Raw genomic sequence first — 27,804 nt, 5'->3', positions numbered from 1 at the left:
AAATGATTTATACTTTTAGTTTTGATACTTAAGTACATTTTAAAACCAAATACTTTTACTCAAGTATTATTTTACCTGGGTGACTTTCACTTTAACTTGATAGAAAATGACAAAGTAAATCTTTACTTTCACTTAAGTATGACAACTGAGTACTTTTTCCACCACGGATTACTTGACTGATTGTATAACAGTCACTTCTATTGTATGGACTGTATGTAGTACATAACATGAGGGTGGATATCACTCAAGCCTTGTCACACATCAGATGTAAATATTTCAGATGGCATGAATTGGCTGGTGTCACTTGGAGCGGAACATGACGCGAGCAGCCTTTGGATGTTGGTTTCACCCATAGTATACATGAAGCCCCGAATAAATAAAATAATAATACCTTTGTAAGATCTGTACTTCTGTACAGTCCAAGACAAATCCAGACACCATCCATATTATATGTATTTCCATTTAAATAGTATCAATGTTTTCAAACGTTTTTTTAAAATTGTACCGACTGTGCACGAGCACGTTCCTTCCTTTGTTTTGATTTGTGGGTGTAACGCGCACGTAGCGACACCTGAGCTACGTTCAATGCAGGAAAAACGTACTGTAACGTTCAATTCAACGGAAACGGTGCTGTTCTGCACGACCAGTTCAAAAACGGGGAAGGCGTAGTTGGATGGGGTTTGTGTTGGAGGACCGCTGTGCCGCAGTCATTTACATTAAATTGCTTCGATACACACGGAGCATACGTACCTCAAAGTAAGTTCAAGATCGTTTTAGGGAAACGTGTCGTTCAGTACAAACCGTTAAGCAACGTAAACGTTCAATCGAACTGAACGCACCCCTGGATGACTGTTTCCGCATCTAGCCAGCTGTCCTAATGAATGAGGCGGAGGATCTCCAGCATTGCTTCTCAGTGATATAACAGCAAGGATATTAATTTCACTAACAGTACCTTTAGATATCACAATGCAGACCCTCACACCCCACGTGTATTGGGCACAGCGTCATGCAGACATCTACCTGCGTGTGGAGCTGAGTGACGCTAAGGTATGTTACGGATGATCTCCGGGACCGACCTGTCATCGACCTAGATGGTTAGGACAACAAGCCAGCTAGATGGTTAGGACAACAAGCCAGCTAGATGGTTAGGACAACAAGCCAGCTAGATGGTTAGGACAACAAGCCAGCTAGATGGTTAGGACAACAAGCCAGCTAGATGGTTAGGACAACAAGCCAGCTAGATGGTTAGGACAACAAGCCAGCTAGATGGTTAGGACAACAAGCCAGCTAGATGGTTAGGACAACAAGCCAGCTAGATGGTTAGGACAACAAGCCAGCTAGATGGTTAGGACAACAAGCCAGCTACATGGTTAGGACAACAAGCCAGTTAGATGGTTAGGACAACAAGCCAGTTAGATGGTTAGGACAACAAGCCAGTTAGATGGTTAGGACAACAAGCCAGCTAGATGGTTAGGACAACAAGCCAGCTAGATGGTTAGGACAACAAGCCAGCTACATGGTTAGGACAACAAGCCAGTTAGATGGTTAGGACAACAAGCCAGTTAGATGGTTAGGACAACAAGCCAGTTAGATGGTTAGGACAACAAGCCAGCTAGATGGTTAGGACAACAAGCCAGTTAGATGGTTAGGACAACAAGCCAGCTAGATGGTTAGGACAACAAGCCAGCTAGATGGTTAGGACAACAAGCCAGCTAGATGGTTAGGACAACAAGCCAGCTAGATAGCCTCTTTCAGCCTGTAATAAGTGTATTTGTTTAAGCTCACTGCTGGACGTTGTAAATTGAATGCATTTGACATGAACAAATGACATACATGACATTAGCTACAATGCTGTTTAGAGAATGGACTGATAGCAGCCCCATGCTTACATGTTAGCTAGTAAGCTCATACATCTAGCTAGATAATTTGCCACTTGTTGTATTAGCTATACAGAGTGATAACAAAAGTGTAGCATGTCACAAGATAGAGTAACTTTTATATATAATATATATATATATATTTATATAACTTATATATTATATATAGTTTCCTGAGGTCTTGATCCAGTGTTTCCACATAACAAAATCAGGTCATCATGAGAAGTATGGTTCTCGACGAGGCGAGACAGTTGCCAACACTCAGCTACTGAAGCTAACTATCTACTGTAATTCATATTGAGTTGTAGTAGCTAGTGGTGGTGGTGCATCCTACCAAATGTCATGCTTCATAAAAGATTCAGGAATTGTCATGGTGATCGCTGGATCCAATTTAGCCAGTCAGCAAACACACACTCAAGGTGCATCGTGACGACATGTACTCCAGCTACGTACTACTGTATGTAATGTCATCAGAATATGTTTAGTGATGCTGTATGTGTGAAGGAGACACATCCACATCAAGCCATTCAGTCACTTAGTTTGATCTCAACCAATGTTAGTGTGGTTTCTATATGTAGCCTGGTAGCTGACAGGCTTCTGCTTTTTGAGGGCTGGTTTTTGTTTTTATGCTTGACATTTTTTTGTGTATTTTTTTTAGAATCTTGATATCTGCGTGCAAAACAACACCCTGCAATTTAAAGGTTGGTATTACGCTGGAACAGAAAGAAGGAAAATACATCTAGTCTGTACAGAGTACATGGTGTTAAACCGACGTTCCTTTGTTGGACAGCTCAGGGTCACGGAGCTAAAGGAGACCATGACTATGAGTTCAGTCTGGACTTCCTGGAACCAGTAAAACCTGAGGTATTCTATTATTTCCTATTCCAGAAATGTAGTTTTTTTTCATTTGTGATAAAATACCTCACACTCTTCTCAGTCTCAAAGACAAACATTCTCTTCTGGTACTAGAGATTGTTACTGTTCCCTTCTTGTGGTTTATTAGTAAGTGTGTCTTCTGCAGGAGGCTGCTCATGATAATGTCTGGAACGGAGCAAATGGAATGGAATGGAAACCATGGTAACCACGTATTTGATACCATGCCACTGATTCCTCTCCAGTCATTACCACGAGCCTGTCCTCCCCAAATGAAGGTGCCACCAACCTCCTGTGGTATCTACAATTATTATCATACTCACTGTGTGTCTGTCTGCCAGGTTAGTCACAGGTCGACACAGCGCCTGGTAAATGTGACAGTGAGGAAGCAAGAGCAGCGTTGGTGGGATAGACTCACTCTGCAGGAGAGGAAACCTCTCTTCCTGGCGCCAGACTTCGACCGTTGGCTCGACGAATCAGACGCAGAGATGGAGCTTCAGGCTAAGGTAGTAATGGCCAGGGTCAGTTTTGGTACAACTTTTAGATGTAATACATAAGGAATTATAAGACTTTATTTATTTGTGTTTTCTAAGGGTGTTATGACATTTATTACACCTGATGGTCTGTCTGTTTGTTTTCAGGAAGAGGAGAAGATAAACAAGGTCAGCATCGAGTCAAGAATCCGTAAAGACCGTAAGTACCAAGCGGTGCAGCTGTGCCCCTTTTATCTCTAATCTGAAGATTTACATTTCTTGGTTTAGACCAGGGATCATCAACTAAGTTCAGCCTCGGGCTGATATATTTATTTTTCATTGACCAGTTGGTCGGTAGACCGGAACATGAGTACTAATCATTTGTAGACTGCAAATTGACGGCAAGAATCCAAAACGGATCATTTGAAACTTTGCTTAAAGTTGAATCCGACCACGTCTCTCTCTCTCTCTTATACTTGAGAACAGATTTTGACTAAATTAACATCCTGGTGTTTTTATCCTTTTATCTCCAACAATGAAAATGCAAAAAGGAAAGAAAGAGAAATTCATTTTTTTTTTTTTTTTTTCTCCGAAAAGTTGTGGGGCCAAATAAATCCACCGCGGGCCGCCAACTGGCTGCCAACCCTGGTTTTGACTGTGCATCATCTTTTAGTTTATACCACACACAAGTACAAGCTACCTTTTTTAAGTACTTGATAATCATTTTGGTTTTGGTTATAGACATACAAAACCAACTGACTGGAGTTTCCTTTTGTATTTTTTGAATTGTGTTTTTTATTGAAGAAGAAAGGCTGTCTGTTCATGTACAACCTGATGTTATGTGTTTTAAAGATGTTGTATGGTAATATGTGGTTTGTTCTCTCAGCCTACCTGGGCCTGAAGAAGGGCTATTTGTTCATGTACAACCTAGTCCAGTTCCTGGGCTTCTCCTGGATCTTTGTCAACATGACCGTCCGTCTCTTCATCCTGGGACAAGGTCAGTGGTCCAGAGCCTGCTGAGGGTCCAGCCTTGTTAGTAGCTGTTGTTTGTTGGTTGGTTGTCTTGAGAGTTGACGACAGCGTTGGCCATAGATAGACACACAGTAGGTGAAGTCAGTGTTTCAGGGATGGAAAAGAAAACAATCAGAATCATTCCTTTTCCACAGCTACAGTTGGAACTAGCTACCTCAGAACTGGTTCTCCATCATAATGTAAGAGAGTTAGTATTAGATGGCTCATATAAACACTAATATTTACATACATAATCATTCTTCCTCCTATTTTTATTTTTAGCTGAAAGCTGTCTAGTTGTGTTTCTGAAAGCTGTCTAGTTGTGTTTCTGAAAGCTGTCTAGTTGTGTTTCTGAAAGCTGTCTAGTTGTGTTTCTGAAAGCTGTCTAGTTGTGTTTCTGAAAGCTGTCTAGTTGTGTTTCTGAAAGCTGTCTAGTTGTGTTTCTGAAAGCTGTCTAGTTGTGTTTCTGAAAGCTGTCTAGTTGTGTTTCTGAAAGCTGTCTAGTTGTGTTTCTGAAAGCTGTCTAGTTGTGTTTCTGAAAGCTGTCTAGTTGTGTTTCTGAAAGCTGTCTAGTTGTGTTTCTGAAAGCTGTCTAGTTGTGTTTCTGAAAGCTGTCTAGTTGTGTTTCTGAAAGCTGTCTAGTTGTGTTTCTGAAAGCTGTCTAGTTGTGTTTCTGAAAGCTGTCTAGTTGTGTTTCTGAAAGCTGTCTAGTTGTGTTTCTGAAAGCTGTCTAGTTGTGTTTCTGAAAGCTGTCTAGTTGTGTTTCTGAAAGCTGTCTAGTTGTGTTTCTGAAAGCTGTCTAGTTGTGTTTCTGAAAGCTGTCTAGTTGTGTTTCTGAAAGCTGTCTAGTTGTGTTTCTGAAAGCTGTCTAGTTGTGTTTCTGAAAGCTGTCTAGTTGTGTTTCTGAAAGCTGTCTAGTTGTGTTTCTGAAAGCTGTCTAGTTGTGTTTCTGAAAGCTGTCTAGTTGTGTTTCTGAAAGCTGTCTAGTTGTGTTTCTGAAAGCTGTCTAGTTGTGTTTCTGAAAGCTGTCTAGTTGTGTTTCTGAAAGCTGTCTAGTTGTGTTTCTGAAAGCTGTCTAGTTGTGTTTCTGAAAGCTGTCTAGTTGTGTTTCTGAAAGCTGTCTAGTTGTGTTTCTGAAAGCTGTCTAGTTGTGTTTCTGAAAGCTGTCTAGTTGTGTTTCTGAAAGCTGTCTAGTTGTGTTTCTGAAAGCTGTCTAGTTGTGTTTCTGAAAGCTGTCTAGTTGTGTTTCTGAAAGCTGTCTAGTTGTGTTTCTGAAAGCTGTCTAGTTGTGTTTCTGAAAGTAGTCTAGTTGTGTTTCTGAAAGCTGTCTAGTTGTGTTTCTGAAAGCTGTCTAGTTGTGTTTCTGAAAGCTGTCTAGTTGTGTTTCTGAAAGCTGTCTAGTTGTGTTTCTGAAAGCTGTCTAGTTGTGTTTCTGAAAGCTGTCTAGTTGTGTTTCTGAAAGCTGTCTAGTTGTGTTTCTGAAAGCTGTCTAGTTGTGTTTCTGAAAGCTATCTAGTTTATATTCAGTTGTGTTTCTGTGAAGTGATCTGAGTGAGTCAAATTCAACCACACCACCAAGCCAATGTGTTACTTCCCTAGAATAACTAAACAGGCTCTTTATTCATAGATGTGTCCATTTGAATATGAGAAAGGGAACATCGACTCTAGTCTGTAGATTCATTTGTCTTGCAAATAGCTTTGAATAGCCTGGTGGTCCAGTCTGTTTGGTGTTTTAGCCAAATTCTGTTTGTATGTCTTCACAACATTTTAAGAGTTGACTACAGCAGTAGTTTGCCACCCTGTTGTGTTTGGTCTATCCGCAGAGATACTTGAGGACACTAATGAGAACGTAGACCTACTGGTGAAATACACGTGAAGTGGTACTTGGGGTGTACTTCAGGCACAGCAAAATGTGATTGGTGTAGAGCCACTAAAATAGGTTGAGAACCACTGGATTTGAGCACGTACAGTATGGAACCAGGCTACTCTGGGTATGCAGTGTTTGGCCTAACATGTTAGCACCACTGTGTAGCACCACTGTGTAGCACCACTGTTATAGCACCACTGTGTAGCACCACTGTTATAGCACCACTGTATAGCACCACTGTGTAGCACCACTGTTATAGCACCACTATGTAGCACCACTGTTATAGCACCACTGTATAGCACCACTGTATAGCACCACTGTATAGCACCACTGTTATAGCACCACTGTATAGCACCACTGTGTAGCACCACTGTATAGCACCACTGTATAGCACCACTGTATAGCACCACTGTGTAGCACCACTGTATAGCACCACTGTATAGCACCACTGTATAGCACCACTGTGTAGCACCACTGTATAGCATCACTGTATAGCACCAATGTGTAGCACCACTATATAGCACCACTGTATAGCACCACTGTATAGCACCACTGTGTTGCACCACTATATAGCACCACTGTGTAGCACCACTGTATAGCACCACTATATAGCACCACTGTGTAGCACCACTGTGTAGCACCACTGTGTTGCACCACTGTGTAGCACCACTGTGTTCCACCACTGTGTAGCACCACTGTGTTCCACCACTGTGTAGCACCACTGTGTAGCACCACTGTGTTCCACCACTGTGTAGCTGTGTGTAACTGTGTTCTACCTCTCCACTGTGTAACTGTGTTCTACCTCTCTCTCTTTCTCTCCCTCTTATCAGACTCGTTCTATGACACGTTCCACACCATTGCTGACATGATGTACTTCTGTCAGATGATGGCCGTAGCAGAGGTCATGAACCCTCTAGTGGGTCTGGTCAAGACAGGGGTGTTCCCAGCTATGATCCAGGTAGGGTTCCAATCCAAACACACGGAAAAATAACTTTCGAAATGACTTGGGTTTAAAATAAAAAACACATCCTAATTTAGGTTACATTGACTTTTAGTTGTTTTTTGGTCAAAGCTAAAGTTAACGGCAATGGTTTTGTAAACCAACCCAAAGCAAAGACTCTCTCCTTGCCCATAGGAGACTTTCAGGTTGAGGACAGGATGCATTCAGGGTGAGGACAGGTTGAGGACAGGATGCATTCAGGTTGAGGCCGGGATGCATTCAGGTTGAGGCCGGGATGCATTCAGGTTGAGGCCGGGATGCATTCAGGTTGAGGCCGGGATGCATTCAGGTTGAGGCCGGGATGCATTCAGGTTGAGGCCGGGATGCATTCAGGTTGAGGCCGGGATGCATTCAGGTTGAGGCCGGGATGCATTCAGGTTGAGGCCGGGATGCATTCAGGTTGAGGCCGGGATGCATTCAGGTTGAGGCCGGGATGCATTCAGGTTGAGGTCGGGATGCATTCAGGTTGAGGCCGGGGTGCATTCAGGTTGAGGCCGGGATGCATTCAGGGTGAGGCCAGGGAGAGGACAGGATGCATTCAGGGTGAGGACAGGATGCATTCAGGGTGAGGCCGGGATGCATTCAGGTTGAGGCCGGGATGCATTCAGGTTGAGGCCGGGATGCATTCAGGTTGAGGCCGGGATGCATTCAGGTTGAGGCCGGGATGCATTCAGGTTGAGGCCGGGATGCATTCAGGGTGAGGCAGGGATGCATTCAGGGTGAGGCCGGGATGCATTCAGGGTGAGGCCGGGATGCATTCAGGGTGAGGCCGGGATGCATTCAGGTTGAGGCCGGGATGCATTCAGGTTGAGGCCGGGATGCATTCAGGTTGAGGCCGGGATGCATTCAGGTTGAGGCCGGGATGCATTCAGGTTGAGGCCGGGATGCATTCAGGTTGAGGCCGGGATGCATTCAGGTTGAGGCCGGGATGCATTCAGGTTGAGGCCGGGATGCATTCAGGTTGAGGCCGGGATGCATTCAGGTTGAGGCCGGGATGCATTCAGGTTGAGGCCGGGATGCATTCAGGTTGAGGCCGGGATGCATTCAGGTTGAGGCCGGGATGCATTCAGGTTGAGGCCGGGATGCATTCAGGTTGAGGCCGGGATGCATTCAGGTTGAGGCCGGGATGCATTCAGGGTGAGGCCGGGATGCATTCAGGGTGAGGCCGGGATGCATTCAGGGTGAGGCAGGGATGCATTCAGGGTGAGGCAGGGATGCATTCAGGTTGAGGCCGGGATGCATTCAGGTTGAGGCCGGGATGCATTCAGGTTGAGGCCGGGATGCATTCAGGTTGAGGCCGGGGTGCATTCAGGGTGAGGCCAGGGAGAGGACAGGATGCATTCAGGGTGAGGCCAGGATGCATTCAGGTTGAGGCCAGGATGCATTCAGGTTGAGGACAGGATGCATTCAGGTTGAGGACAGGATGCATTCAGGTTGAGGACAGGATGCATTCAGGTTGAGGCCGGGGTGCATTCAGGGTGAGGCCAGGGAGAGGACAGGATGCATTCAGGTTGAGGACAGGATGCATTCAGGTTGAGGCCGGGATGCATTCAGGTTGAGGACGGGATGCATTCAGGGTGAGGACAAGTGATTTTGTATTTAGGGTGAATTAACCCTTTAATGAAGTGTGTTTCTGTGATTTTTTGTTGTTGTTGTTGACCTGTCCAGGTGGTGGGTAGGAACGTAATCCTGTTTGTGATCTTCGGTAGTCTGGAGGAGATGCAGAACAAAGCAGTGGTCTTCTTTGTCTTCTACCTCTGGAGCACCATAGAGATCTTCAGGTGACTCTACCTCTATAGTCAATATAGATCTACAGGTGACTCTACCTCTATAGTCAATATAGATCTACAGGTGACTCTACCTCTATAGTATAGTCAATATAGATCTACAGGTGACTCTACCTCTATAGTCAATATAGATCTACAGGTGACTCTACCTCTATAGTCAATATAGATCTACAGGTGACTCTACCTCTATAGTCAATATAGATCTACAGGTGACTCTACCTCTATAGTATAGTCAATATAGATATACAGGTGACTCTACCTCTATAGTCAATATAGATCTACAGGTGACTCTACCTCTATAGTATAGTCAATATATATCTACAGGTGACTCTACCTCTATAGTATAGTCAATATAGATCTACAGGTGACTCTACCTCTATAATATAGTCAATATAGATCTACAGGTGACTCTACCTCTATAGTATAGTCAATATAGATCTACAGGTGACTCTACCTCTATAGTCAATATAGATCTACAGGTGACTCTACCTCTATAGTCAATATAGATCTACAGGTGACTCTACCTCTATAGTCAATATAGATCTACAGGTGACACTACCTCTATAGTATAGTCAATATAGATCTACAGGTGACTCTACCTCTATAGTCAATATAGATCTACAGGTGACACTACCTCTATAGTATAGTCAATATAGATCTACAGGTGACTCTACCTCTATAGTCAATATAGATCTACAGGTGACTCTACCTCTATAGTCAATATAGATCTACAGGTGACTCTACCTCTATAGTATAGTCAATATAGATCTACAGGTGACTCTACCTCTATAGTCAATATAGAACTACAGGTGACTCTACCTCTATAGTATAGTCAATATAGATCTACAGGTGACTCTACCTCTATAGTCAATATAGATCTACAGGTGACTCTACCTCTATAGTCAATATAGATCTACATGTGACTCTACCTCTATAGTCAATATAGATCTACAGGTGACTCTACCTCTATAGTATAGTCAATATAGATCTACAGGTGACTCTACCTCTATAGTCAATATAGATCTACAGGTGACTCTACCTCATTACAGCTCACATCCAGATAACTGCCAAAATAAAGGAAACACGACATAAAGCTGCTTCAATGCACCTCGTCATAGATTCTACAGGTGTCTGGAACTCTTATTGAAGGGATGTGACATCATTCTATTGGAGGGATGTGACATCATTCTTCCTCCAGAAAATTCCATAGTGTGGTGTTTTGTTGATGGCGGTGCAAAACACCATGTCAGGCTCTGCAACAGAATCTCCCAGAGGTGTTGAGTTGGGTTGAGATCTGGAGACTGAAACGACCAGGGTAAATGGTTTACGCTGTTTTCGTGGGTTTTCCTTAACTCTTTTTCTATAACCTCAACTTTAGTCTCCTCACCTGCGATCGAAGTATCCTAAAGAGTGGTTCGGTGTAAGAAATATGGTGTAAGGGAATTGTCATCAATCAATCAAATGTATTTACAAAGCCCTTCTTACATCAGACGATGTCACAAAGTGCTGTACAGAAACCCAGCCTAAAACCCCAAACAGCAAGCAATGCAGGTGTAGAGGCACGGTGGCTAGGAAAAACTCTCTGTAAAGGCAGGAACCTAAGAGGAAACCTAGAGAGGAACCAGGCTCTGAGGGGTGGCCAGTCCTCTTCTGGCTGTGCCGGGTGGAGATTAGAAACCTAGAGAGGAACCAGGCTCTGAGGGGTGGCCAGTCCTCTTCTGGCTGTGCCGTGTGGAGATTAGAAACCTAGAGAGGAACCAGGCTCTGAGGGGAGGCCAGTCCTCTTCTGGCTGTGCCGGGTGGAGATTAGAAACCTAGAGAGGAACCAGGCTCCAAGGGGTGGCCAGTCCTCTTCTGGCTGTGCCGGGTGGAGATTATAAGAGTACATTGTACTCTGGGTACTCGGCACCATGATATCCGAACAACAAACACCTACAGGACTGTTTCGCTAGCACAGACTGGAACATGTTCCCGCGATTCAACCGATTACGTCGAGGAGTTTACGCATCGACGACGTCATCCTCACAATGACCATACATACATAAATACGTACGTGCGTGCATACCCCAACCAGAAGCCATGGGTTACAGGCAACATCCGCACTTAAAGGCCAGAGCTGCCGGTTTCAAAGAACAGGACACTAATCCGATAAGAAATCCCACTACGACCTCCGACGAGGTCTGACCTTCACTGACATTTTTTTTCTCCCTACTACTTTACTGCCTTTATTGTCTCATAGACCAACTCCAATTCACATACCGCCCCAACAGATCCACAGATGACACAATTTCCTGGCATTATTGTCTCCTAGACCAACTCCAATTCACATACCGCCCCAACAGATCCACAGATGACACAATTTACTGCCATTTTTGTCTCCTAGACCAACTCCAATTCACATACCGTCCCAACAGATCCACAGATGACACAATCTCAATCACACTGCCCTCTCCCACCTGGACAAGAGGAACACCTATGTGAGAATGTTGTTCATTGACTTCAGCTCAACATTCAACACCATAGTGCCCTCCAAGCTCATCACTAAACTCAGGATCCTGGGACTGAACACCTCCCTCTGCAACTTGATCCTGGACTTCCTGAAGGGCTGCCCCCCCAGGTGATGAGGATAAGCAACGCTGACCCTCAACACGGGGGGCCTCTCAGGGGTGCATGCTTAGTCCCCTCCTGTACTCCCTGTTCACCCACAACGGCGTGGCCGCGCACGACTCCAACACCGTCATTAAGTTTGCTGACAACATGACGGTGGTTGTCCTGATCAACAATGACGATGGGACAGCCTACAGGGACGAGGTCAGTGACCTGGCAGTGTGGTGCAAGGACAACAACCTTTCCCTTAACGTCAACAAGACAAAGGAGTAGATTGTGGACTACAGAAAACCCACGGCCGAGGCATGCCCCCATCCACGACTGGGCTGTAGTGGAGCGGGTTGAGAGCTTCAAGTTCCTCGGTGTCCACATCACTAAGGAATTGACGTAGTCCAGACGCACCAACACAGTCGTGAAGAAGGCACGACGACGTCTCTTCCCCCTCAGGAGGCTATAAAGATTTGTCATGGGCCCTCAGATCCTCCAAATGTTCTAGAGCTGCAGCATCTTGACTGTCTGCATCACCGGTTGGTATGGCAACTGCTCGGCCTCCGACCTGCAAAGCACTACAGAGGGTAGTGGGTACGGCCCAGTACATCACTGGGGCTGAGCTCCCTGCCATCCAGGACCTCTATACCAGGCGTTGTCAGAGGAAGGTACCAGGCGGTGTCAGAGGAAGGTACCAGGCGGTGTCAGAGGAAGGTACCAGGCGGTGTCAGAGGAAGGTACCAGGCGGTGTCAGAGGAAGGTACCAGGCGGTGTCAGAGGAAGGTACCAGGCGGTGTCAGAGGAAGGTACCAGGCGGTGTCAGAGGAAGGTACCAGGCGGTGTCAGAGGAAGGCCCTAAACATTGTCAAAGCCTCAAGCCATACAAATGATAGACTGTTCTCTGTGCTACGGCACGGCAAGCGGTACCGATGCAAGTCTGGAACCAACAGGACCCTGAACAGCTTCTACCCCCCAAGCCATAACACTACTAAATAGTTAGCCTGGGTAGCTATTGGTTAACTATTTAAATATCTGCATTGACCCTTTTTGCACTAACGTCTTTGACTCATCACATACTCTGGTGTTACTGTTTATTATCTATCCTGTTGCCTAGTTACTTTACCCCAACCTATATCTACCACATGTGACAAATACGATTTGATTTCATCGACAGATCTTCCTTTAACCATGAATGGACATTATATTACCGGCTAGTGAGGCTAGTTGTAACCATGAATGGACATTATATTACCAGCTAGTCAGACTAGTTGTAACCATGAATGGACCAGCTAGTGAGGCTAGTTATAACCATGAATGGACATTATATTACCAGCTAGTGAGGCTAGTTGTAACCATGCATGGACCAGCTAGTGAGGCTAGTTGTAACCATGAATGGACCAGCTAGTGAGACTAGTTGTAACCATGAATGGACCAGCTAGTGAGACTAGTTGTAACCATGAATGGACATTATATTACCAGCTATTGAGACTAGTTGTAACCATGAATGGACCAGCTAGTGAGACTAGTTGTAACCATGAATGGACATTATATTACCAGCTAGTGAGACTAGTTGTAACCATGAATGGACCAGCTAGTGAGGCTAGTTGTAACCATGAATGGACATTATATTACCAGCTAGTGAGACTAGTTGTAACCATGAATGGACCAGCTAGTGAGGCTAGTTATAACCATGAATGGACATTATCTTACCAGCTAGTGAGGCTAGTTGTAAGCATGAATGGACCAGCTAGTGAGGCTAGTTGTAACCATGAATGGACGAGCTAGTGAGGCTAGTTGTAACCATGAATGGACGAGCTAGTGAGGGTAGTTGTAACCATGAATGGACCAGCTAGTGAGGCTAGTTGTAACCATGAATGGACCAGCTAGTGAGGCTAGTTGTAACCATGAATGGACGAGCTAGTGAGGCTAGTTGTAACCATGAATGGACCAGCTAGTGAGGCTAGTTGTAACCATGAATGGACCAGCTAGTGAGGCTAGTTGTAACCATGAATGGACGAGCTAGCGTTGGCCTGCACTGTATTGCAGCTGTCTCACTAGTGCTGTTACTGTTGGTATTTGTCTGTTCTACATGTTGACCTGCATTGTATTGCTCACTGCTTGTGAATGATGCTAAATAAACCTGTTGTTTTGTCGTCTGTCCCAGGTATCCATTCTACATGCTGGCCTGCATCGACACAGACTGGAAGTTGCTGACATGGCTCAGATACTCCATCTGGATGCCCCTCTACCCTCTGGGGGTGCTAGCAGAGGGTCAGTGGGCCTGTCACACACACACACACACACCATACACACACACACACACACACACACACCATACACACCATACACACACACACACACACACACACACACACACACACACACACACACACACACACACACACACACACACACACACACACACACACACACACACACACCATACACACACACACACACACACACACACACACACCATACACACACACACACACACACACACACACCATACACACCATACACACACACACACACCATACACACCATACACACACCATACACACCATACACACACACACACACCATACACACACACCATACACACCATACACACACACACCATACACACACACACACACACACCATACACACACAAACCATACACACACACACACACACACCATACACACCATACACACACACACACCATACACACACAAACCATACACACACACACACACAACATACACACACACACACCGACCACACACACACACACACACACACACCCACCACCACACACACACACACTCCTCAGAGAGCTCTATGCTATATTCACTTATTATGTCAATTGTATGTAAATAATAGTGGTATGATGTTTGTAGTCAAACAAGATATTACTTAGTTATTACCAAGATATCCAAGTGTTGCTGTGTATTCCTGTCTGTCCTGTCAGCTATAGCTGTGATCCAGTCCCTGCCTATCTTCGATGAGACCCGTCTGTACAGCATCCCTCTACCTACGGTCCTGGGCTCGTCCTTCAGCTTTTCCTTCACTCTGAAGATCTACCTGGCCCTCATGTTCCTCGGTCAGTTAGTACCACTCTCTGACCCTACACCCTAACCCTCCACCCTAACCCTCCATCCTAAACCCTCTCTCTAACCCTCCACCCTAACCCTCCATCCTAACCCTCTACTCTAACCCTCTCTCTAACCCTCTACCCTAACCCTCTCTCTAACCATCTACCCTAACCCTCTCTCTGACCCTCTCTCTGACCCTCTCTCTAACCATCTACCCTAACCCTCTCTCTGACCCTCTCTCTGACCCTCTACCCTAACCCTCTCTCTGATGCTCTCTCTGACCCTCTCTCTGACCCTCTACCCTAACCCTCTCTCTGACCCTCTACCCTAACCCTCTCTCTGACCCTCTAAATCAAATCAAATCAAATGTATTTATATAGCCCTTCGTACATCAGCTGATATCTCAAAGTGCTGTACAGAAACCCAGCCTAAAACCCCAAACAGCAAGCAATGCAGGTGTAGAAGCACGGTGGCTAGGAAAAACTACCTAGAAAGGCCAATACCTAGGAAGAAACCTAGAGAGGAACCAGGCTATGTGGGGTGGCCAGTCCTCTTCTGGCTGTGCCGGGTGGAGATTATAACAGAACATGGCCAAGATGTTCAAATGTTCATAAATGACCAGCATGGTCGAATAATAATAAGGCAGAACAGTTGAAACTGGAGCAGCAGCACAGTCAGGTGGAAGTTGAAACTGGAGCAGCAGCATGGCCAGGTGGACTGGGGACAGCAAGGAGTCATCATGTCAGGTAGTCCTGGGGCATGGTCCTAGGGCTCAGGTCCTCCGAAAGAGAGAAGGAGAGAATTAGAGAACGCACACTTAGATTCACACAGGACACCGAATAGGACAGGAGAAGTACTCCAGATATAACAAACTGACCCCAGCCCCCCGACACATAAACTACTGCAGCATAAATACTGGAGGCTGAGACCGGAGGGGTCAGGAGACACTGTGGCCCCATCCGAGGACACCCCCGGACAGGGCCAAACAGGAAGGATATAACCCCACCCACTTTGCCAAAGCACAGCCCCCACACCACTAGTACCCTCTCTCTAACCCTCTACCCTAACCCTTCTCTGACCCTCTCTCTGACCCTCTCTCTGACCCTCTACCCTAACCCTCTCTCTGACCCTCTACCTAACCCTCTACCCTAACCCTCTACCCTAACCCTCTCTCTAACCCTCTACCCTAACCCTCTCTCTAACCCGCTACCTAACCCTCTACCCTAACCCTCTACCCTAACCCTCTCTCTAACCCTCTACCCTAACCCTCTCTCTAACCCGCTACCTAACCCTCTACCCTAACCCTCTACCCTAACCCTCTCTCTGACCCTCTCTCTGACCCTCTCTCTGACCCTTTCTCTGACCCTCTCTCTATAACCCTCCACCCTAACCCTCCATCCTAACCCTCCATCCTAACTCTCTACCCTAACCCTCCACCCTAACCCTCTCTCTGACCCTCTCTCTATAACCCTCCACCCTAACCCTCCACCCTAACCCTCTACCCTAACCCTCTACCCTAACCCTCTCTCTAACCCTCTACCCTAACCCTCTCTCTGACCCTCTCTCTAACCCTCCACCCTAACCCTCCACCCTAACCCTCCACCCTAACCCTCCATCCTAACCCTCTACCCTAACCCTCCACCCTAACCCTCTCTCTAACCCTCTACCCTAACCCTCTCTCTAACCCTCCACCCTAACCCTCTCTCTGACCCTCTCTCTGACCCTCTCTCTAACCCTCTCTCTAACCCTCTACCCTAACCCTCTCTCTGACCCTTCTCTGACCCTCTCTCTGACCCTCTCTCTAACCCTCCACCCTAACCCTCTCTCTAACCCTCTACTCTACCCTAACACTCTCTCTAACCCTCTACCCTAACACTCTCTCTGACCATCTACCCTAACCCTCCATCCTAACCCTCTACCGTAACCCTCCACCCTAACCCTCTCTAACCCTCTACCCTAACCCTCTCTCTAACCCTCCACCCTAACCCTCTCTCTAACCCTCTACTCTACCCTAACCCTCTCTCTGACCCTCTCTCTGACCCTCTCTCTAACCCTCCACCCTAACCCTCCATCCTAACCCTCTACCCTAACCCTCCACCCTAACCCTCTCTCTAACCCTCCATCCTAACCCTCTCTCTAACCCTCCACCCTAACCCTCTCTCTGACCCTCTCTCTAACCCTCCACCCTAACCCTCCACCCTAACCCTCTCTCTAACCCTCCATCCTAACCCTCTCTCTAACCCTCCATCCTAACCCTCTACCCTTAACCTCCACCCTAACCCTCCATCCTAACCCTCCATCCTAACCCTCCACCCTAACCCTCCATCCTAACCCTCCACCCTAACCCTCTCTCTGACCCTCCACCCTGACCCTCTCTCTGACCCTCTCTCTAGCCCTCTACCCTAACCCTGTCTCTGACCCTCTCTCTAACCCTCCATCCTAACCCTCTACCCTAACCCTCCACCCTAACCCTCTACCCTAACCCTCTACCCTAACCCTCTACCCTAACCCTCTACCCTAACCCTCTACCCTAACCCTCCATCCTAAACCTCTACCCTAACCCTCCACCCTAACCCTCCACCCTAACCCTCTACCCTAACCCTCTACCCTAACCCTCTACCCTAACCCTCCACCCTAACCCTCTCTCTGACCCTCTCTCTGACCCTCTACCCTAACCCTCTACCCTAACCCTCTACCCTAACCCTCTACCCTAACCCTCTACCCTAACCCTCTACCCTAACCCTCTACCCTAACCCTCTACCCTAACCCTCTCTCTAACCCTCCATCCTAACCCTCTCTCTAACCCTCCATCCTGACCCTCACTCTGACCCTCTCTCTGACCCTCTCTCTATAACCCTCCACCCTAACCCTCCATCCTAACCCTCCACCCTGACCCTCCACCCTAACCCTCCACCCTAACCCTCTCTCTAACCCTCTCTCTAACCCTCTCTCTGACCCTCTCTCTGACCCTCTCTCTGACCCTCTCTCTGACCCTCTACCCTAACCCTCTACCCTAACCCTCCACCCTAACCCTCTCTCTGACCCTCTCTATAACCCTCCACCCTAACCCTCTCTCTGACCCTCTCTCTGACCCTTTCTCTGACCCTCCAGCTGTATCTATCTGTCATGTTTCAGGATCTGTTAATGTCTCTAAGGGAGAAACATAAACTTTGGGTCAAAATATGATTAGTTTTCTTACAGTATCTTGTCTTTCTGGCCAAGTGGATGGAGTTTGCACTTAACAAACATTTTAAATTATAAAAAGTATATTTTTTCTTCCCAGGTCTGTTCATCAACTTCCGCCACCTGTTTCGCCAGAGGAGGAGACGAATGCGCTCCAGGAAGAGGAAAATGAACTAACGGATAGAAAGACAAACCTCACGATCTCTCTAGTCTCACTGCTGGTTGCCTTTTCACACCTCTCCTCTCCTTACACTTCTCTCTTCTCTCCTCACCTCACACCTCTCACCGCTCCTCTCTCTCCTCTCTCTTCTCTCCTCTCCTCACCTCTCTTCTCTCCTCTCCTCTCCTCACCTCACACCTCTCTCCTCTCTCACCTCTCTTCTCTCCTCTCCTCTCCTCACCTCACACCTCTCTCACCTCTCTTCTCTCCTCTCCTCACCTCACACCTCTCACCGCTCCTCTCTCTCCTCTCTCCTCTCTCTTCTCTCCTCACCTCTCTCCTCTCCTCTCCTCACCTCACACCTCTCTCCTCTCTCACCTCTCTTCTCTCCTCTCCTCACCTCACACCTCTCTCACCTCTCTTCTCTCCTCTCCTCACCTCACACCTCTCTCCTCTCTCACCTCTCTTCTCTCCTCTCCTCACCTCACACCTCTCTCACCTCTCTTCTCTCCTCTCCTCACCTCACACCTCTCTCTCCTCTCTTCTCTCCTCTCAACTCACACCTCTCTCCTCTCTCACCTCTCTTCTCTCTCCTCTCTCCTCTCTCACCTCTCTTCTCTCCTCACCTCACACCTCTGTCCTCTCCTCTCTCACCTCTCTTCTCTCCAACCAACCACATCCTCCTCTTCTCCTTTTCCTGTGGATGTACCTCCTCTAACAGACACTCATCTTCCTCACCCAGTCTGTCCATCAGAGGTACCTCCTCTAACAGACACTTCTCTTCCTCACCCAGTCTGTCCATCAGAGGTACCTCCTCTAACACAAACACTTCTCTTCCTCACCAAGTCTGTTCATCAGAGGTACCTCTAACACAAACACTTCTCTTCCTCACCCAGTCTGTCCATCAGATGTACCTCCTCTAAACACAAACACTCATCTTCCTCACCCAGTCTGTCCATCAGAGGTACCTCCTCTAAACACAAACACTTCTCTTCCTCACCCAGTCTGTCCATCAGAGGTACCTCCTCTAACACAAACACTCATCTTCCTCACCCAGTCTGTTCATCAGAGGTACCTCCTCTAACACAAACACTCATCTTCCTCACCCAGTCTGTCCATCAGAGGTACCTCCTCTAACACAAACACTCATCTTCCTCACCCAGTCTGTCCATCAGAGGTACCTCCTCTAACACAAACAAGTGCATTCAATTCACACCCTCTTTTTCTGATTTATATCCATGTCATACTGTTAGTATTAACAGATACATGTCATACTGTTAGTATTAACAGATACATGTCATACTGTTAGTATTAACAGATACATGTCATACTGTACTGTTAGTATTGAAGGAGCTGTACTGTAAACGGTTCTAGCGTCTCTTGGCCAGACTAAACAACTTGTGTATTTTCTGAATTCCATTTTGCAGCTCATGTAATCCTCATAGTGGACCTGCCTTCAGTTTGAATTCAGGAAGTGAAATGAAAACTGCCCATTGTATTCTATGAAGAGTGTTTTTTTTTTAAATCACTATTTTTTTAATTTTGGATCCACTTTAATGACTTGACTGAATAGATCTGAATTGACTCGGACTCTGTTACAGTCATTGATAGAACAGTCATGTTGCACTTCACTACTGTCCCATCTGACCAGAAGTCAGCGTCAGGCCTAATGCTATACATTGATTTGTTTTGTTATACGTATTTTTTTTAAAGGCCCAGTGCAGTTAGAAATATGTATTTATATATATTTCCACACTATGAGGTTGGAATAACACTGTGAAATTGTGAACATTATCATAATGTCCTTTTTAGTGTAAGAGTTGTTTTGAATAGACTGACATTTCAGCCTGTTTTGGCAGGATGGAGTTTTGGCCTTCCACTGTGACATCACTATGGGGTGAATTAGTTAGTTTTCCCCTCCCCACTCAGACCACTCCCAGACAGACCTAGCTAAATTGTTGCTTGAAATCACAGTAAGGTACTTCATTGTTGCCCAGGAATGATTTGATATTGACATTTAAAAAAAACGCATTTGGACTTTAAAAAATAAATATTGCATTATTCCTAAATGAACTTTTGTATGCCAACAGTGTTTCTCATGCAGTATAGAATCAAGCTACTGTATTCTCCAGTGATGTTTATAGTCCCCGTGATATCTACTATCTCCATCATGCCATCCTTGCTGTGTTGTTCCAAGGCTCACTGATCTGTGTCTGATGACATGGTTAGAGTTGCGTCCCGACTCTCCACACTTCTCCTAGAGCGTGCTCTTGCACACTTCCTGTCATCGAAACAGACAAAGGGAACCAGTCAGAGCCCAGAACCTCAGGGAAATGGACATTGGTTAGAGAATTAAGGGAAGAGGATCACTGTCTGGAATCATGTGTTTTATTAGAAGGTTTTGAAGGGTTGAAGGATCAATTATAATGTGTGATATTATAATATCCAATAAAGTTATGTGAAATAAAGTGAATATCTGTAGTTATTTATGAAAAGAGCATAGCTGGTGGTGTGAATAAAAACCCCTTTATATAGGTGTTCTTTATCTCTTCATAATAGCCCCTTTATATAGGTGTCCTTTATCTCCTCATAATAGCCCCTTTATATAGGTGTCCTTTATCTCCTCATAATAACCCCTTTATATAGGTGTCCTTTATCTCCTCATAATAACCCCTTTATATAGGTGTCCTTTATCTCCTCATAATAACCCCTTTATATAGGTGTCCTTTATCTCCTCATAATAACCCCTTTATATAGGTGTCCTTTATCTCCTCATAATAACCCCTTTATATAGGTGTCCTTTATCTCCTCATAATAACCCCTTTATATAGGTGTCCTTTATCTCTTCATAATAACCCCTTTATATAGGTGTCCTTTATCTCATAATAACCCCTTTATATAGGTGTCCTTTATCTCCTCATAATAACCCCTTTATATAGGTGTCCTTTATCTCCTCATAATAACCCCTTTTATATAGGTGTCCTTTATCTCTTCATAATAACCCCTTTATATAGGTGTTCTTTATCTCCTCATAATAACCCCTTTTATATAGGTGTCCTTTATCTTCTCATAATAACCCCTTTATATAGGTGTCCTTTATCTTCTCATAATAACCCCTTTATATAGGTGTCCTTTATCTCCTCATAATAACCCCTTTATATAGGTGTCCTTTATCTCCTCATAATAACCCCTTTATATAGGTGTCCTTTATCTCCTCATAATAACCCCTTTATATAGGTGTCCTTTATCTCTTCATAATAGCCCCTTTATATAGGTGTCCTTTATCTCCTCATAATAACCCTTTTATATAGGTGTCCTTTATCTCCTCATAATAACCCCTTTATATAGGTGTCCTTTATCTCCTCATAATAACCCCTTTATATAGGTGTCCTTTATCTCCTCATAATAACACCTTTATATTGGTGTCCTTTATCTCCTCATAATAACCCCTTTATATAGGTGTCCTTTATCTCCTCATAATAACCCCTTTATATAGGTGTCCTTTATCTCCTCGTAATAACCCCTTTATATAGGTGTCCTTTATCTCTTCATAATAACCCCTTTATATAGGTGTCCTTTATCTCCTCATAATAACCCCTTTATATAGGTGTCCTTTATCTCCTCATAATAACCCCTTTATATAGGTGTCCTTTATCTCATAATAACCCCTTTATATAGGTGTCCTTTATCTCCTCATAATAACCCCTTTATATTGGTGTCCTTTATCTCCTCATAATAACCCCTTTATATAGGTGTCCTTTATCTCCCCATAATAACCCCTTTATATAGGTGTCCTTTATCTCCTCATAATAACCCCTTTATATAGGTGTCCTTTATCTCTTCATAATAACCCCTTTATATAGGTGTCCTTTATCTCCTCATAATAACCCCTTTATATAGGTGTCCTTTATCTCCTCATAATAACCCCTTTATATAGGTGTCCTTTATCTCCTCATAATAACCCCTTTATATAGGTGTCCTTTATCTCATAATAACCCCTTTATATAGGTGTCCTTTATCTCCTCATAATAACCCCTTTATATAGGTGTCCTTTATCTCCTCATAATAATCCCTTTATATACACTACCGATCAAACGTTTGGGGTCACTTAGAAATGTCCTTGTTTTTGAAAGAAAAGCACAATTTGTTGTCCATTAAAATAACATCAAATTGATTGAAAATACAGTGTAGACATTGTTAATGTTGTAAATGACTACTGTAGCTGGAAACGTCTGATTTTTAATGGAATATCTACATAGGCATGCAGAGGCCCATTATCAGCAACCATCACTCCTGTGTTCCAATGGCACGTTGTGTTAGCTAATACAAATGTATCCTTTTAAGAGGCTAATTGATCATTAGAAAACCCTTTTGCAATTATGTTAGCACAGCTGAAAACTGTTGTTCTATTCTGGTTAGAGCCAGTTTGTGTTGTTCTGTGAAGGGAGTAGTACACAGCGTTGCACGAGATCTTCAGTTTCTTAGCAATTTCTCACATGGAATAGCCTTCATTTCTCAGAACATGAATAGACTGATGAGTTTCAGGAGAATGTACTTTGTTTCTGGCCATTTTGAGTCTGTAATCAAACCCACAAATGCTGATGCTCCAGATACTCAACCAGTCTATAGTGTTATTGCTTATTTAATACTCAACTAGTCTACAGTGTTATTGCTTCTTTAAACAGCACAACAGTTTTCAGCTGTCTGTCTGTCTGTCTGTATATCTGCCTGCTTGTCTGCCTTTCTGCCTGTCTGTCTGCCTTTCTGCCTGTATTTCTGCCTGTCTACCTGCCTGTTGGCCTTTCTGTCTGCCTGTCTGTCTGCCTGTCTGTCTGTATATCTGCCTGTCTGTCTGCCACTCTGTCTGCCTTTCTGTCTGCCTGTCTGTCTGCCTTTCTGCCTGTATAAATTAATCTTAATGGTTGTACAGTCGTCTCAAATAAAACTGTGAAGGACCTCGGCGTTACTCTGGACCCTGATCTCTCTTTTGAAGAACATATCAAGACCATTTCAAGGACAGCTTTTTTCCATCTACGTAACATTGCAAAAATCAGAAACTTTCTGTCCAAAAATGATGCAGAAAAATTCATCCATGCTTTTGTCACTTCTAGATTAGATTACTGCAATGCTCTACTTTCCGGCTACTCGGATAAAGCACTAAATAAACTTCGGTTGGTGCTAAATACGGCTGCTAGAATCCTGACTAGAACCAAAGAATTTGATCATATTACTCCAGTGCTAGCCTCCCTACACTGGCTTCCTGTCAAAGCAAGGGCTGATTTCAAGGTTTTACTGCTAACCTACAAAGCATTACATGGGCTTGCTCCTACCTATCTCTCTGATTTGGTCCTGCCGTACATACCTACACGTACGCTACGGTCACAAGATGCAGGCCTCCTAATTGTCCCTAGAATTTCTAAGCAAACAGCTGGAGGCAAGGCTTTCTCCTATAGAGCTCCATTTTTATGGAACAGTCTGCCTACCCATGTCAGAGACGCAAACTCGGTCTCAACCTTTAAGTCTTTACTGAAAACTCATCTCTTCAGTGGGTCATATGATTGAGTGTAGTCTGGCCCAGGAGTGGGAAGGTGAACGGAAAGGCTCTGGAGCAACGAACTGCCCTTGCTGTCTCTGCCTGGCCGGTTCCCCTCTTTCCACTGGGATTCTCTGCCTCTAACCCTATTACAGGGGCTGAGTCACTGGCTTACTGGGGCTCTCTCATGCCGTCCCTGGAAGGGGTGCGTCACCTGAGTGGGTTGATTCACTGATGTGGTCATCCTGTCTGGGTTGGCGCCCCCCCTTGGGTTGTGCCGTGGGGGAGATCTTTGTGGGCTATACTAAGCCTTGTCTCAGGATGGTAAGTTGGTGGTTGAAGATATCCCTTTAGTGGTGTGGGGGCTGTGCTTTGGCAAAGTGGGTGGGGTTATATCCTTCCTGTTTGGCCCTGTCCGGGGGTGTCCTCGGATGGGGCCACAGTGTCTCCTGACCCCTCCTGTCTCAGTCAGATACTGGAATACTCAAATACTGGAGGTATTTATGCTGCAGTAGTTTATGTGTCGGGGGGCTGGGGTCAGTTTGTTATATCTGGAGTACTTCTCCTGTCCTATTCGGTGTCCTGTGTGAATCTAAGTGTGCGTTCTCTAATTCTCTCCTTCTCTCTTTCTTTCTCTCTCTCGGAGGACCTGAGCCCTAGGACCATGCCCCAGGACTACCTGACATGATGACTCCTTGCTGTCCCCAGTCCACCTGGCCGTGCTGCTGCTCCAGTTTCAACTGTTCTGCCTTCTTATTATTCAAACATGCTGGTCATTTATGAACATTTGAACATCTTGGCCATGTTCTGTTATAATCTCCACCCGGCACAGCCAGAAGAGGACTGGCCACCCCACATAGCCTGGTTCCTCTCTAGGTTTCTTTCTAGGTTTTGGCCTTTCTAGGGAGTTTTTCCTAGCCACCGTGCTTCTACACCTGCATTGCTTGCTGTTTGGGGTTTTAGGCTGGGTTTCTGTACAGCACTTTGAGATATCAGCTGGTGTACGAAGAGCTATATAAATAAATTTGATTTGATATATCTGCCTGTATATCTGCCTGTATATCTGCCTGTCTGTCTGCCTGTATATCTGCCTATCTGTCTGCCTTTCTGCCTGCCTTTCTGCCTGTCTACCTGCCTGTCTGACTTTCTGTCTGCATGCCTTTCTGTCTGTGTGCATAAAGGAACACTCTGCCTGTCTGTCTGTGTGCATAAAGGAGCACTCTGCCTGTCTGTCTGTGTGCATAAAGGAGCACTCTTCAGAATTGTAATTATGCCTTGACAACCCTCCTTCCACTTCAGCGCGCAAACATGGTTGGTTTTTGCTCAGCGTTGGTGGTTGGAGACACTGCATGCACTTGGCGGATTATGAACAAATGAATAGGAATGCCTTGAATTTGAAGCAGTTTAAACATGTTCATGAGAATGTGAGAGATTGTGTGAACACCTAACCTAATCCTCTTAAAAGACTGCAGGTATTATGCTGAGCCGTGGAGAGGAGGTGTGAGCTGTCATCCTGCGGTGCGCCCTTGTAGCCGCTCACCAAAAACCAGAGTCAGCATCTCTCAACCAATCCCTTTACCTTAGCGCACACAGCTGGAGAGAGACCTCGCGTCTAGAACATCTCTATCACAACAACTCAGCGATTAAAGGTACGTTTTTTATTAACAATTGAAAAAGCCTTAAGTATGGTTTACAGATGTTCTACAGAGAAGGGATTTAAACTACAATAATCGTCATTGACCTTGGATACTTGTCAATGACTCCATATCGGACACTGTTTCTTGCCTGGAATTTCCCCACGAAATTCAGTTAAATGTATCATTATGTTCGTTTCTTCATTTTCACCCGACCCACCTGGATACACGCGTGAAAATGAAACGGTTGGTTGAACGTTTGGAATGAATCATATCGCGTATGTTGTCTCGACTCGAGGAGCGCATATCAGCACGTTCATGACCCGCGCACGTCAATGAAAAGTAGGGCCCCACATAATGATATTTTCTACTTAATTCGCTGTTGTTGTTTTTTAAATTGTCATTTGTACATTAACTACGTTTGCTGCATTTCATTACACGTGTCATTTAATCTGTGCAGCCCTTCGGAGAGCAGAGTACCTGCAATTATGTAGCCATAGTAACAGGTGGCTGTATCCCATCCTCCGCGCTCCTGCGACTCCCTTCACGTGAACGCGCGCCCTTATAATAAACCCTTCTAATACTCCCAGTAGTGTTTTTATTAGTATTTGATTACATTATTATGTCAAATGTATGACGTGAGTTTTGCATTGTAGTCTAAACTGAGTGAATGATTTATTTATTTCCCCCTTTCTTTATATATATATTTATAGTTTGGAGCTGGGACATCATGCCAGGACTATGACATTAAAACAGACTATGCTGAAGATGTGTGCTGACCGCTCGCTGACCTGCATTATTTGGCTAACTAATGCTACCGGACCTGTTCCCATAAGCCTAACCATGCATCTGACACGGACCTAATAATCCGCGGTGGGAATCAAGACCACTCTGGCAGCGGTGAACAATGCATTTGCCACAAAGACGGAGACTCAATCGGAGTCGCATCCTCTTCTTCCTCTCTGGTGTATTACTGTGCTGCGTCTACACCGTGACGTTCAAGGCCCGGCTGCAGGAGCCACGGGTGGCCCGCCAGGCCGCTGCAGAGGAGCACCCTGGGACAGCACTCCCAGAGGAAGGGGGCGGTAGTGATAGTAGTAGTGTTCTGGAGGTAGACACACGAGAGGTGGTGACCTCTAACCTCTCTAGCCTAACAGAGAGCTATAACGATGACGTCATCACCAGGGCTCCTACTGTGCTGGAGGGGGATGACGTCATTGTGATAACTGTCAACAGGACGGACATTAAGCACTGTATCTACGTAGAGGACCCTGAACCTGAGCCTCCGACTGAACCTCCTCCCACCTCCCCTCCTCCTAACACCACCACCTCCCCGGGTATCCCTGGAGACGTCCCCCACAGGAAGGGAGAGTACCCAGAGGACCTGTTCACAGTGGACCAGAGGAGGCAGGGCTGGGTGACCCTCCACATCCTGGGCATGGTCTACATGTTCGTCTCCCTCGCCATCGTCTGTGACGAGTTCTTTGTCCCGGCGCTCGGCGTCATCACCGTGAAGCTCGACATCTCCGACGACGTCGCCGGGGCAACCTTCATGGCTGCAGGAGGCTCCGCCCCCGAACTGTTCACCTCTCTGATTGGCGTGTTCATTTCCCATAGCAACGTGGGCATCGGGACAATCGTGGGGTCAGCGGTGTTTAACATCTTGTTTGTCATCGGGATGTGTGCCATCTTCTCCAGGGAGATGCTCCACCTCACCTGGTGGCCCCTGTTCAGAGACGTCTCCTTCTACATCATAGGTAATAATAATAATAATATCATTTGACAGATAATAGGTAGAGAATAGTAGGTTTTTCCAGAAATCCCGGTTTGTAGACTCCCGGAATCAGGAGGGAATGAACAGGACATCTGGAATACTCCCATCCCGGATTTCTGGAAAACCTGGGAATTTTGGGGGAAAGTACATACTTTAAAAGGTCCTTACCTTGGAGCCAACAGTCGATCCCATTGAAATTGGTTAATTGCATCCTATAGTTTTCTCCTTATAGTGAACTATATAGGTACATACACTCAGAGAAAAAGGTGCTATCTAGAACCAAACAGGGTTCTGCGGCTGTCCCCATAGGAGAAAACTTGTGGGTTCCACGTGGAACCCCTTTCCACAGAGGGTTCTACATGGAACTAAAAAGGGTTCTCATATTGTGACAGCAGCAGAACCCTTTTGCGCTCTGGCCAAAAGTAGTGCCACTATATAGGGAATAGGGCTCTGGTCTATAGTAGTACCACTATATAGGGAATAGGGCTCTGGTCTATAGTAGTACCACTATATAGGGAATAGGGCTCTGGTCTATAGTAGTACCACTATATAGGGAATAGGGCTCTGGTCTATAGTAGTACCACTATATAGGGAATAGGGCTCTGGTCTATAGTAGTACCACTATATAGGGAATAGGGCTCTGGTCTACAGTAGTACCACTATATAGGGAATAGGGCTCTGGTCTATAGTAGTACCACTATATAGGGAATAGGGCTCTGGTCTATAGTAGTACCACTATATAGGGAATAGGGCTCTGGTCTACAGTAGTACCACTATATAGGGAATAGGGCTCTGGTCTATAGTAGTACCACTATATAGGGAATAGGGCTCTGGTCTATAGTAGTACCACTATATAGGGAATAGGGCTCTGGTCTATAGTAGTACCACTATATAGGGAATAGGGCTCTGGTCTATAGTAGTACACTATATAGGGAATAGGACCCTGGTCTATAGTAG

General features: G+C 45.4%; 2 protein-coding genes across 5 annotated transcripts in view; both read left to right on the top strand.

The window, feature by feature from the left end:
* The first annotated feature begins 632 nt into the window (after positions 1–632).
* Positions 633–20,374, top strand: LOC109881477 (very-long-chain (3R)-3-hydroxyacyl-CoA dehydratase-like). The gene is made up of 11 exons (XM_031816416.1): positions 633–1,047; positions 2,536–2,578; positions 2,668–2,741; positions 3,092–3,256; positions 3,392–3,443; positions 4,110–4,220; positions 6,932–7,059; positions 8,770–8,882; positions 13,648–13,754; positions 14,440–14,571; positions 17,847–20,374. Exons 1-11 carry the CDS (start codon positions 967–969, stop codon positions 17,921–17,923), a joined length of 1,083 nt encoding a protein of 360 aa, XP_031672276.1. The 5' UTR covers positions 633–966; the 3' UTR covers positions 17,924–20,374.
* Positions 20,375–24,976: 4,602 nt separating this feature from the next.
* The window catches only part of LOC109881482 (sodium/potassium/calcium exchanger 1-like), a 36,649-nt gene continuing 33,821 nt past the window's right edge, over positions 24,977–27,804 (top strand). For all 4 annotated transcript variants that reach the window (XM_031816417.1, XM_031816420.1, XM_031816419.1 and 1 more), the window contains exons 1-2: positions 24,977–25,088; positions 25,787–26,830. In XM_031816417.1, coding sequence (XP_031672277.1) covers positions 25,981–26,830 — 850 coding nt within the window. In that variant the 5' untranslated portion in view covers positions 24,977–25,088; positions 25,787–25,980. The remainder of the gene's footprint in view (positions 25,089–25,786; positions 26,831–27,804) is intronic.

The sequence above is a fragment of the Oncorhynchus kisutch genome, unplaced genomic scaffold, assembly GCF_002021735.2.
Source record: "Oncorhynchus kisutch isolate 150728-3 unplaced genomic scaffold, Okis_V2 scaffold792, whole genome shotgun sequence".
Lineage (NCBI taxonomy): Eukaryota > Metazoa > Chordata > Actinopteri > Salmoniformes > Salmonidae > Oncorhynchus > Oncorhynchus kisutch.
Note: the sequence above shows the minus strand (reverse complement) of the source record. Positions and strands in the feature narration are given on the sequence as shown.